Source organism: Diabrotica undecimpunctata, chromosome 3 (genome assembly GCF_040954645.1).
Source record: "Diabrotica undecimpunctata isolate CICGRU chromosome 3, icDiaUnde3, whole genome shotgun sequence".
Taxonomy (NCBI): domain Eukaryota; kingdom Metazoa; phylum Arthropoda; class Insecta; order Coleoptera; family Chrysomelidae; genus Diabrotica; species Diabrotica undecimpunctata.
The window spans coordinates 17942046-17954740 of NC_092805.1; the positions used below are offsets into that span (position 1 = coordinate 17942046).

Here is a 12695-nt window from a genome sequence, read left to right on the forward strand (position 1 = left end):
TTTATAAATTGAAATAATATTTACAGTCCGTTTGTTACGTCTACAGTGCGTCTACGTCTACAGTCCGTCAAACTATAAATCCAGCTTAAGTGTCAAGGATGGTTGTGACACATGACAAGAGGCGTGACACTGACAAATAAATTACATACAGACATGTCATAATAGTTTTGTAGGTGCATCGGAAAATTCTCCTAGAAACAATTATTAGATGGATTTAGAAACTATATAGCGAAGAAAATATATCCAAAATATAAACAATGACGGACTGTGAGAAAGAAGAAGCAACAAATTTGGTAGTTATATCAATATTTCTGTTACTAAACAATAAAACAACTAGGTCAGAATTTATTGATTTAATTATATTTAATGTATTTCAGCAAAAGGAATTCGAATGGGTATTAAATCAAGAGGTTCATAAAGGTCTCGAACAAATTCATCAAATACTTGTGGTATTAAGGTCAAGTAAATACTTTTCTGAATAAAATTAATATCGTGTGTTTTAGGAATGTGCTAGGAGGTTTCCAGTTGCTTTATATGGACATGATAATTCTTCAAAACAGGACAAATTTGTTTTGTCAGTGCCTGCTGACCAATTAAAATGTGTAGTCACACTAACAGGAGATAGCATTACACATGCAGTAGGTATTTAAACAAATAGTTCAGCTCTTATTTGGGACCTTTACTATGGTTAATTTAATTTAATGGATTTAATTTCAATTGTATTTGAAAATAGTCTAGATTTTATAGAGCTTAACATCTACAATAAATTGTTTAAACAGTTAGTAAATATAAATACTGTAATTATAAAACAATTATTAGATTTAAATGAGAATTTGATTTGTTTTATGACAAGACACCCACATAAATAATGTAGTTTATAATTACATTTTTCTCTTATACAAAGAAAGTTGCAAAGAGGAAACTATTAGCTAAATCTGTCATATGTTTAATGTATTGATATTTAAAATAATGTCATGTGAATAGCTAATATATTGTTTCTTTCATAGGATATTAATTTTAAAGTTGTAAGACAGACAAATACCACAATGGTACGCACAACCATTCAAAGTGAATACCCATGGAAACTGCAACAAGTGCAAGATGCAGCAAATCATTTGCAACAGGCTATATATCATATAGATGATGTAGGAAAGAACTACAAATTCAAGTAAGTGCAATTAAAAATAGAAAACTGTAAATTTGCTAATAATATATTCATGTACTACCACTACATAGAATAATTATTTTATGTAGTAAAAGATTATAACGAGTTTTTGGTTAAGATATGTAGGTTAATTTGTAAGCTATCAAAAAGTGACAAGTATACATTTTTTAGATATTGTTAAACATTTAAATCAGTTAAAACATTTAATCCTCAATTTTTATGTTTATACCAATATAGTTTGTTATACTGTTTATAATATGTCAAATTAGTGTCCTCTGATGGCATCAATTAATGCCAAAAATAGAAAGCATACATTAAGATGCTTAATGTATCCTTTCTATTTTTCAGATGGGCCTATTCAAAATTGAGATGTTGACCATCTAATATGAAGAACTGCTGAGTTTTAAGTTCCTGGAAGGAGTAGGATCTGAAGACCAAATTGGAGACACTTAAAAAATTACTTTTCTTTTCTTATTTCTTCTAAGTGCTAACCTTTTGGTTTATTAATCTTCTAACATTGCTCCATGTCTTGTTTCTTATTTCTTCTAAGTGCTAACCTTTTGGTTTATTAATCTTCTAACATTGCTCCATGTCTTGGTAGGAGGCCAACTATTTATTCATTATTTTGAGAATCTATTTATATTCTACTATTCTACTATTCTACTTCTATTGATATTTTTCTACTGGTTCGTTGTAATTAGCCAGAACGTACATTTGTGAGAAAATATGTCTGGAAAGCTTTTTCAGAAGAGTCCATTTGTGTACCTAACGAGGGGGTGGCCATCCAGTATACAAAATGTAAAAACTGACCATAATTTGTTTTTTAGTTTTTGAAATGTTTAAATTTTTTTTTTATTATTTAAAAATACAGAGACATACAGTCCAGCAAAAAAACTTTACATTGCCAAATAAATCACTAAATTCGAAGAAAAATTATATGCATTCTGTCTGAGCTTGTTTACCATTTAAGGGTAGAGGGGTAATGTATGCGTGATAGCGGCTGTCTGTAGATTACCGACAGCTTAGTTTCTTCAGTTTATTCTGTGTATTTGTACTGTATACAGTTGGAATTGTGCCAGTAGTCAGTGTTAAACTTTGGGATTGTTAAATTTTAAATTGAAGTGAACAATATGGATCGAAAGATACTCATACAACAGAAGAAAGTTCATGCTTTAACATTACTTGAGAAAGGAAACTCTGTAATTATTGTAGCACGTGATATTGGTGTTTCCAGAGAGGAAATTTATCAATTGAAACGGTCGGCTACATTGTTGCCTTCAGGGACTGTTCTAAAAAGAAAACCTGGTTCTGGAGCTCCTAAAAAACAACATCTAGGATTTACACCATCATCAGGCATGAAGTAATGTTGAACCCTTCCACAGAAGGGTTCATAAATTCCACAACTCAAAAATAAACATTCTGATCTCCTTCAGAATGTTTAACAAGAATGATTTGTCACTGGCTTCAGAAAGATCTAGCATTACCAAGTCGATGTGCTGCAAAGAAGCCCTTGCTTACAAAAGCAATAAAGAAAAAAATATTAGATTCTTATAAAAGATCAACATTGGACACCTGAACAATGGAAAAAAGTCATGTTCAGTGATGAAAGTATGTTAAGGTTAGTAGAAGGAAGCTCCAAATTTGTTCGTCATCCACACACTGCATCAAGGTATGATCCAAAGTTCACAGTTAAAACCGTCAAACATCCAGAAAATGTAATGGTATGAGGTGCATTTGGTGGAAATAAAGGAAGGGCAGGGTTGTATTTCTTGCCAAAGAATGTTACAATAAGGGCAAACAACTATGTGACTGTTCTAGAACAACATTTATTGAACTTGTGGAAAATTCACAAAAGTGACTTCTTTATGCATGATGGTACACCTGCTCACAAGGCCAAGACAGTGTCAAACTTCTTGAATAATTACAAAAGAGGAGTAAAAGGTTGTGAGTGACCATGGAAGAAGAATATTTCTTGAACCCTGTTCAATCCATGCCCAAGAGAATCCGGCTTATCATCAACTACAAGGGGCATATGACAAAGTATTTTTGTAAAATTAAAATAACAATTATCCTGATTTATGTGTTTTATTCACTGTGTAAAGATTTTTTTGCCGGCACTGTAGTATGAAGCTTCACGCTAGTGTAAAGTATCGCCTACTGTACCACTTCAGAGAAAAACTGTTTTTTTTAAGGGATTTGATACATTTTGAAGTCTATAAAATGGAGACAATTTCCTCAAAATCCCTAAAAGCAGGTTTTCGGATTTTTGGAGATGGTGCACCTTACAAAAAAATCTGAGATATAGTTTTTGAGCAAATACAAAATAAAAAAAAATAATTTGTCTTGCAGCCATCTCCAAAAAAAGTCTATCTAAATTGATTTTTAGTTTATGTACATGCAACCTACGGGTCTATAAAAAATAGAGTTTCTAGTTTTCTAAAAGCCTCAACTATGCATGTGAATTTTTTTAAATTTTTAAATTGATTGCAGAATAGCGAGAAAAAAAAAATAAAAACGAAAAATGACGTTTTGCGGGGAAGGCGGAGGGTTGTGGCGGGCTAAAATCGCGCTGTCTTATTTTTTAATTACATAAAACGTAAAAAAAAGGAAAAAACCGATTGAGGTTGTATCGATCTCAAAAATATAAAAATCCTTAAAAACCATGAAAAAACATATTTTTTTGGAGGTTTAAAGATGTTTCGCCCAATTTTTGAATGCCTTAAAGGTCTCATTTAATTTAAAATATATATAACCTATAAAAAACCTTGAGTTAGTCTATTTTGAACTCTATAAAACGGAGAAAATCATCCAAATCCCCTTAATAAAACAGTTTTTTGGATTTTTGAAGATGGTACACCCCACGGAAAAATATGAAAAAAGTCAGAGATATAGTTTTTGATCAAATAACAAAATAAAAAAAGGACCTGCAGCCACCTCCAAAAAAAGTTGCATTAGTACACTTTTTTCGAAAAAAAAATTGCATTTTTAGGTTATGTTCACTCAACCTATGGGTCTATAAAAATAGAAAAGTTTTGTCATTTTGAAAATTTGTTTATGGGAAATCAAAAAACACTTTAATATAAAAAAATGTGCAAACAAAATGTCATGTCTCTTTATTTTTATTTAATCATTTTGCAAAGCTACTCTGTAGGGAAAAATTGAAAACTTTCAAAAATTTTATTGTATAAATCGCGAATTTTTTTTGGATAAGGAATAGCAAATAAGATTTCAAATCCTGGAGAATTTTTTAATAGGACTGTAACAGTTGAGTTCTTTTCTGTATTCAAATTTATTTTTTTTCTATCAAAATAGTTATAAGTCCATTTAAAAAATCTTCTATTTAATTTTTGTCCTTAGAATCAAAGATAAATATGATTAAGTAAATGAAACCATAGGTTTTGTAGTCATTATCCCAACCACACATACACATAGACAAAATCACTTCTTCTTCACGTGCCATCTCCTCTAAGAAGGTTGGCAACCATCATGGCAATTCGCACTTTCGACACCGCTGCTCTAAAGAGGTCAGCAGAAGTGCAGTTAAACCAAGCGTAGAGTAGTAGAGTAAAGTAAATTTTTATTTGCATAAATTTTTAAACATAATTGAGCAAATAACGTCACATTATTCATTACAGATTAAAATATATATATATATATATATATATATATATATATACATATATATATATATATATATATATATATATATATATATATAGATATATATATGTATATATATATATATATATATATATATATATATATATATATATATATTGACATTACACATTTAAAATATATTAACATTACAAATTAAATATGCTGATCAAGGAGAAGGATAGGCCAGGTACTCCGCCACAGTGTAGGGCTCAATGTCAACTAGGTGTTGAAAAACCTTTCTTTTAAAAGCTCTATAGTGCGTTTCCTATTGAATGTCAGATGGTAGACTATTATAAAATTTAACACACGCATACAAAGGACTTCTCTCTGTTGTAGACAATCTGTGAAGTGGCAAATTCAAATTAAGGCTTCTTGTATTATATTCATGATCGGGAAGCAGGTGACAATACAAAGAAAAATTTTTAAAAAGGAACATAATACATTCAAATATATAGATGGCTGAGAAAGTGAGTATATTGAGTGATTTGAATCGGCCTCTACAGGATTCTCCCGCCTTCAATGCTAAGATCACACGGACTGCCTTTTTTTGGACTATAAAGACAGTTGAGCTATCTACTGCAGCGCCCCAGAAGATTACCCCATATCGCATAATAGAATAAAAGTTTGCATAATATACTGATAGTAAAATCCCCTGGTCTAGATAGCTCTTTAACACCCTTAATGAGTAGTAGGCTCTATTCAGTTTTTTTGTCGTATTTTGTATTTGTTCCCCCCAATTCAGATTCTGGTCAATATGAATACCAAGAAATTTAACTGATCTAGCAGGTTCCGTGTTTTGTGATAGGAAATTAATTGTATCTGGAGACTGCTCTCGTGACTGGCTGGTTCTAAAGTAGACAAAAACTGTCTTATCAGTATTAAGCAACAACCGATTTCCACTGAACCACTGTTCAGCCTTGCTTAGAATTTGCTTTGCCACTGTGAGGAGTGTTTCTAAAGTTTTTTCCCAGAAAAGCACATTTGAGTCATCAGCGAAATTTACAAGGTTTGAGGAACTACTAACCACCGCATTTGGAAGGTCGTTTATGTAGACCAAAAAGAGGAAAGGCCCCAGGACACTCCCCTATGGTATGCCTAATTTTAAATTGATAGGATCAGAGTAAACCTTACATCCCCTTTTCTCCAGGCATACCTTTTGCGACCTATCTGTGAGAAATAATTTTATCCAGTTTAATGCCGGTCCCTGTATTCCATGAAGATGTAATTTTTGTAATAAAAGAACATGATCTAGGCTATCGAAAGCCTTAGATAGGTCCAAAAAAGCACCTAGTGTTTTCATCTTTGCCTCCAGTTTTTCTAAAATTTTTGATATAAAATCATAGGTAGCTGTCTCAATAGATCTCCCTGCGAGAAAACCATGCTGTGAACTACTAAATAAGTTGTTTGTAGTGAAAAAGTTTTGTAGTCTGAAATATATTGCTTTTTCGAATATTTTTGAGAATGATGGAAGAAGGCTTATTGGTCTATAGTTCTCCATCTTAGTAACATCACCTTTTTTATGTAGTGGCTTCACAATTGCCAGTTTTAAACTTTGAGGAAATTTACCTTGCCTGAAAGAAGCATTAACTATAAAAGAAATAGGAAGAGAAATCTCTGATGAAACATATTTAATTAAGTTGGTTGATATTTCATCATAACCAGAGCTATGCTTGTTTTTTAAGTTATTTATTATGTGACTTATTTCTTTCTCTGAATTTGAAAATTTTTTACATGCTTTATTTTCTTTACTGCTTCTGGTGCTGCATTTGCCATAAATTGATTTATTTCGTTAGAAAGCACCTGAGGGTCACCCTCTAAACAGAAATTACCTTGATTTTTGGAATTACCCTTAATCTCTTTTACCAATTGCCAAGCCATTTTAGTTTTATTTTCACTATTTTCAATTCGTTCTTTATAACAATTTTTTCGAGATTGAGTGAGTAAAGAATTGTATTTGCGTTTTTCTGTCAAGCTCTCAAATTATTCAACCAGGAGATGCGTCTTCTTCTGCGACTCCTTCTACCCTGTATTATTAATTGCAACAAGTTATAACGCTCGCCCCTCATGACATGTCCCAGATATTGCAGTTTTCTGACTTTAATTGTATTTAAAACCTCTTTATCTTTTCCCATTCTTCTCAACACCTCGACATTCGTGACTCTATCCACCCAGCTTATTCTTAATATCCTTCTGTAGGCCCATAACTCGAAGGCTTCTAATCTGTCCGAAACATCTTTCTTTAAAGTCCAAGCCCCCAACCCATAAAATAATACAGAGAACAAAATCACTAGACATACCTAATTAACAGATTTAAAATTCTCAGAATTTTTTTGAAAGCTTGTTTGGTTTTATATATCTACGTAAAAAATCAGTGATTTTTATTGCAAAGATTTGATTAAGAAATCTATGTTAAGACAAAAAGGTTTTTTTTTGCATTAATTCAAAATATACAAGAAGAAATTTAAATGATGCAAATCTGATTGGTCTTCAAGTAGTTATCAAAAAGTAATTGTTTTAGTTCAAACTTAAATCTTCTTAGTTGACTTTCCTTCATATTACAGGGCAGCTTATTATACAAGATCTGACCAATCGGATTTAGAACCTCAGAGTGATCCAGGCTCCTAAGTATTTCATTTTGTCCATGTGTTCAATATCTTCATTCTTTATCTGGATACTTGTTATGACTTTACCCCTTCTACTAATAACCGTGGTTATTTTGATAACTTTTACACAGTCTTTAAGTACTTGTGTAAATAATGCTTCGCAGTATATATTAAATAGTAATGGTGAAAGTATACAGCCTTGTCTCACTCATCTGTTTATCTGTTACGCATCTGTGCTATTTCCATCTAATGTTACTACAACCTGTTGTTTCCAATAGAGATTTGTCACCAAGTTGAAATATGAGAATGTTATGTTTATTGAAAACTTTATCTTTTTGTTGGTTTTGTGCAAAAGTTGCAAAACTATATAGAACATCTGTTATTCTAAAACCATTGTAAAAGCCAAACCGTCTATTAGTCATATCTGCTTTACACTTTCTGAATATTCTTCTATATATTACCTTAAAACATGTTTTCAATAAGTGTGCCATTAAACTGATGAATTTATATTATTATAGTGCTTGTTTTTTGGTAGTGGAACAAAGCTCGATAGTTAGTTGATAATTAGAAATGTTTTTAAAAAGCATTTTAAAAAACATAGTTCCTCCATGTCAATGCATGTTTCCATCATCCACTTTTCCTTAGCCTCTTTTGTTTTGTTCTCTGTGCAAGGCTTGCGGCTTTCTTCTTGTGTAAAGTTTCGTACTGTGTATTTAGATAATAGAATCTTTGATTTTGCTGACACTAATGGTCACATCCACAATGATCCCAAGGTGTTCCAAATATCATCCATTATTTTCAATACAAAACTGAGGAGTGAATAATACAGAAATTTCAATTTCTGTCACTCAAATACTTTGTATTCTTGGCATAGGTCTGTTATCATCCCCCACAAATAAAAATCTAAACACCTTAGGTCTGAGGACCTACTGGGCAATTAAACAAACTTCTACTTTTAATATTTATTTATTTTATACAAATATATTTCTGTATAATAATTTGACAATTTATTGTTGAGCAAATTCCGTAATATTTTTTTTATAAAATGATTATGATACACAATATATATTTTTAGTTTTACAACTAACTAGATATTTTTGACAAAAGTTATCTAATGGCTATTTTTAGTAATATTTTTAACATTTAACTAGTGAACTTTATCTGTACTTTAAATAACTTTTTTGTGGTAATTGTGTGACGGTTTGGCGGTCAATTAAAAGTAAAAGGACGCGTTTTTTTACGCATTAGTTTATTTTATTATTGTCACATGCTATTTATACATGTTTTACTTGTATTTTACATAATGTTCGTGGTAACAGTATCACACTTAAATTACTGTTGATAGTCCTTTCTAAATCTAAATTTGTTTGATTTCCGTTGAGACTTACCAGCCTAATTGAAGTTGAAAGAAAAGTTCCTACCGCTGACACGTTTCTTAAGATATTTTGAGATAGGAAATGATACTGACATGTGGTGTTCTCCATTTGTGGATCTTTTATAGCCCATAGTCAAAACTACATCCTTATGTTTAATATTTTCCAGACAAAACGAGGATTTTAAAGAACCAAAAATAGTATTGATATTAGATAATACATGTTTTCAGAATTGTAATTTTTTCATATAATTATACTTATATCTGATAGAATAGTTATGCTGCTAATCAATACCAGCCCCCAAAATATTAACTTTATTCATTCTTCCTTCATTAAAATATTTTGAAATAAGTATATGCTCCTAAAGCGGAAAAACCAGAAAAGAAATAAGAAAATTCTACCAACAGATCAAACAGCTAAAGAACAATGTAAACATTGTTAAGGGAGATTTGAATGCCAAAGTGGGTAAAAGGCGTACCAAATACATTGTAAGAAACTTTGGTTTGGGCTAAAGAAATGATAGAGGCGAAACACTGATTCAATTTTGCCAAGAAAAAATCCTAGTAATTGCAAACAGTTGGTTTCAACTACCAATAAAAGAATATATACATGGAAAGTACCTTTTTTTATCAATAGACTCGTTGTGTCCACTGGTATCATGAGCCGCTTGTAGGTCGGTCTCTCTACCGCCCAATTCCAGACTGGTATCGCGTAAAGCATGATTGACTGCACAACACCGTGTAGGACCCTCCTTTATTGGGCATCACCCTCTCCAGCGCAGCCGCACTCTTCGCTGCCTTCCGAGCTACCACCCATATTATGCTTCCCCCAATTTTGCCATACTGGTGTAGCGTCCCTCCCCAATATTTGCCGCATTTCTTTGGTGTTAGCTGTGTCCCTGCACAATTGGAGTTCCATCCCTTGTCTTTCCCGTTTATCTTTCGAATGATGGCTTTCGTCTTCTCTGTCTCGACTTCCAGTCCATGATCTGTCATCCAGTCCTTCATGTCGTTGCCCGTATGTCTTACCTGAAATCGGAGATCCGGCTCCCTGCGCTATTACCAGCATATTGAGATCATCCGCAAAGGCGAAGGGCCAGGTTCCATAGTGTCGAACTCAAGACCGATCCCTGTGGGACTCTTCTTAACCATGATCCTTCTCTCGGAAAGATATCCCGCCATCACATTTATCAGATAGTTGAGATACTTCTTCTCCTCCAACGCCTGCATCACCTCTTTCCACTGCAGAGTGTTGAATGCATTTCTAAGATCGAAGAGCAGCAGAGCCGCCCAGCGCTGTTCGTGCTCAATGTTGTACAATGCCTCGATTACACTAAAAATGACGCCAATTGTGTTCTTCCCCTTGCATAATCCTAATTGTCTCGGGGATAGACATTCTGATCTCTCAATTGTATCGTCGTTCCGTCCTCGCATCATTTCTTGTACAACTTACAGCTGCATGGAAAGAGGCATATGAGGCGAGAATATATACATGGAAGGTACCTGGAGATAATCAAAACAACTAATAAGAAACTAGATTGATTATACACTAATTGACACGTTATAAAAATGGAATCAGTGAAGTTAAAAACATATCCCGGGACTGGCACCGGTTCCGGCCACAATCGTGTTATCGTTAAAATTTTGTTTTTATCTTTGTTGTCACAAAGATAAAATCTTTGGGAAACTTTAACATCCAGAAGTACAAACAGATATAGAGAAAATACTCAATGATACTCTCAAAGATATCAGTGAAACGTCCACAAATCAGAAGAGACAGTTAAAATTGTTTAGCAATCTTTCAAAACAACAATCCTAACCATACAAACAGAAAAACTGCAAGACGAAATAAAATACAAATAATAGATGAATGACAGCAGAATTACTAAAACTGATGGACATACGAACAACAAAATATAAACCAACGGAATCTTCCCAGAAGACTGACTGACTTATATCGACATTATACCCATAGAAAGGCGTGGGAAGAAAAATGAAATCTTGGCGTAATATCGGAGATTGGACTAACCCCAGATATTTCGCGATGTAAAATGTAGGGAAGCGTTTAAAGAAGTGATCGCCAATCTCCCACGAAAAGAATATGTATTAAATGTTACAAAAATAAATATTTATATCAAACATAACTGCTGTTGAGTTGCAAAATTTAATTAACATTATTATTTGTTATTAATTACATAATGATACAACTAAAATCTCGCAAACGAAAATCATTTAATCAATGAACATGAACCGATTTATCAGTAAGTTTGCCATTTTTACATAATACTTGCTGTGTGTGGTCATTAAAATTACTTATTTTTATTATTTTATTTATTAAATGCTCATTAAATTATATTTTATCAGATTCTTAAAAAATACATGTCATATAAATCAATTTACCATATGCCAATTGATATATTTTTCAATCACATGTGTATTAAGTAATTTATTATGAATAACATTTTGAAATATCTGTTTTTATTACAGCATCAACACTTACATCAGTAAATAAATAATTTTACAAATTTTATTTGTATAAATATTGATAATATTCCTTTTGATAGGACCAAAGCATAAAAAGAATCAATAATATTTACATTTTTTTTATACATACAAATTATTGACGGAGTGGGGATTTTTTCATGTAAATTATTAGGGTCTCTGATCTTCAAGCTCTTTTCAATTCCCAAGAAAGATATAAAATCAATTATTTAAGGCATATGAGATAATATAAGTCAACATTTTTCAAAAAACATTTTTCATGTGAAAGCCCAAACTTTAAATTTTTTCTCCATAATGTCCAATAATATTAAAGCACTTATCGGATCGGATCGAAATGAGAAGCGAGATGGAAACTAAAACCGACGAACTACAAAAATTAAATAAAGAAATATCCAAAGCTGTTAGACAAGACACTCGAAAATATAACCAAGAACAAATCGAACATAGCATTGAGAACAATAGAAGTATGAAAGTATTGAGAAAAATACTAAGAACGGAGACAAGGCAGATAATAACTATTAAAGATAGAAATGGTGATATTACAACCAACAGAGAGGAAACCCTTAAAATAGTTGAAGACTTCTACAGATTGCTGTACACAAAACAACACAAATCAAATAGCAGGGAAGATCAATCACTCTTAAGTCCTTATTTATTCTTCAAACAAATAAAAAAAACTAATATTTCCAACTTCTTATGGGACAAATACACACAAATTAAAAATGTTTGGAAAGGTTTTTAAAACCTCCGCCCATTGTAACGTCAGGGCTTAGGTAGTCGATGGACTACCATTTAATTGATGACAAAGAATCTTTCTTCTTTTTTATTACTATTTACTATTTTATATAAGGCGCTATTTTTATGCAAAGAAATAAACATATTAACGCGTATTTTCCATTTCTTGAATATATTCTCAAGAACTAGTCCCCATGAAACGTGACACAAGATTCAACTCTTAGCCTCATTGGTTGTCGTATTTTTGCAAATATTCCTGGAGTATTTCTTATTTACTTATGTAAAAGTGGTTTAATTAAATTGACTGAAACTTTACAGAAATGTAGCTTTAGTCATCAAATGTCGCGGATGGAAAGCTCCATTTTATAAGAAGCTTGTGCACCTGATATGAGCAAATCAATGGTAGAAAGAAAACGATTCTTTGATGAGCTACAGGACATACTAGACACCATTAATGATCTGGACGGTGTATTCTAAACGAGCGATTTCAATTCAAGGAAAATAAATAAATGGAATCAGGGGAAAACTAGTTAACCTGTGATCGACTTTGTAATCACTATCAGAAAACTGCCCCCTAGACATATACTTGACGTAAGAACACTACGTTAGCAAACGGGTAGAAACACATAAACCCAACAAAAAAAATCACTAGAAATAC

General features: G+C 32.1%; 1 protein-coding gene across 1 annotated transcript in view; it reads left to right on the plus strand.

Moving 5' to 3' along the window:
* Positions 1-112: 112 nt before the first annotated feature.
* The window catches only part of rogdi (rogdi atypical leucine zipper), a 32794-nt gene continuing 20211 nt past the window's right edge, over positions 113-12695 (plus strand). Inside the window, exons 1-4 of the mRNA XM_072525371.1 lie at positions 113-293; positions 378-449; positions 504-638; positions 1008-1168. Of these exons, the coding sequence (XP_072381472.1) occupies positions 258-293; positions 378-449; positions 504-638; positions 1008-1168 (404 nt within the window). The 5' untranslated portion in view covers positions 113-257. The remainder of the gene's footprint in view (positions 294-377; positions 450-503; positions 639-1007; positions 1169-12695) is intronic.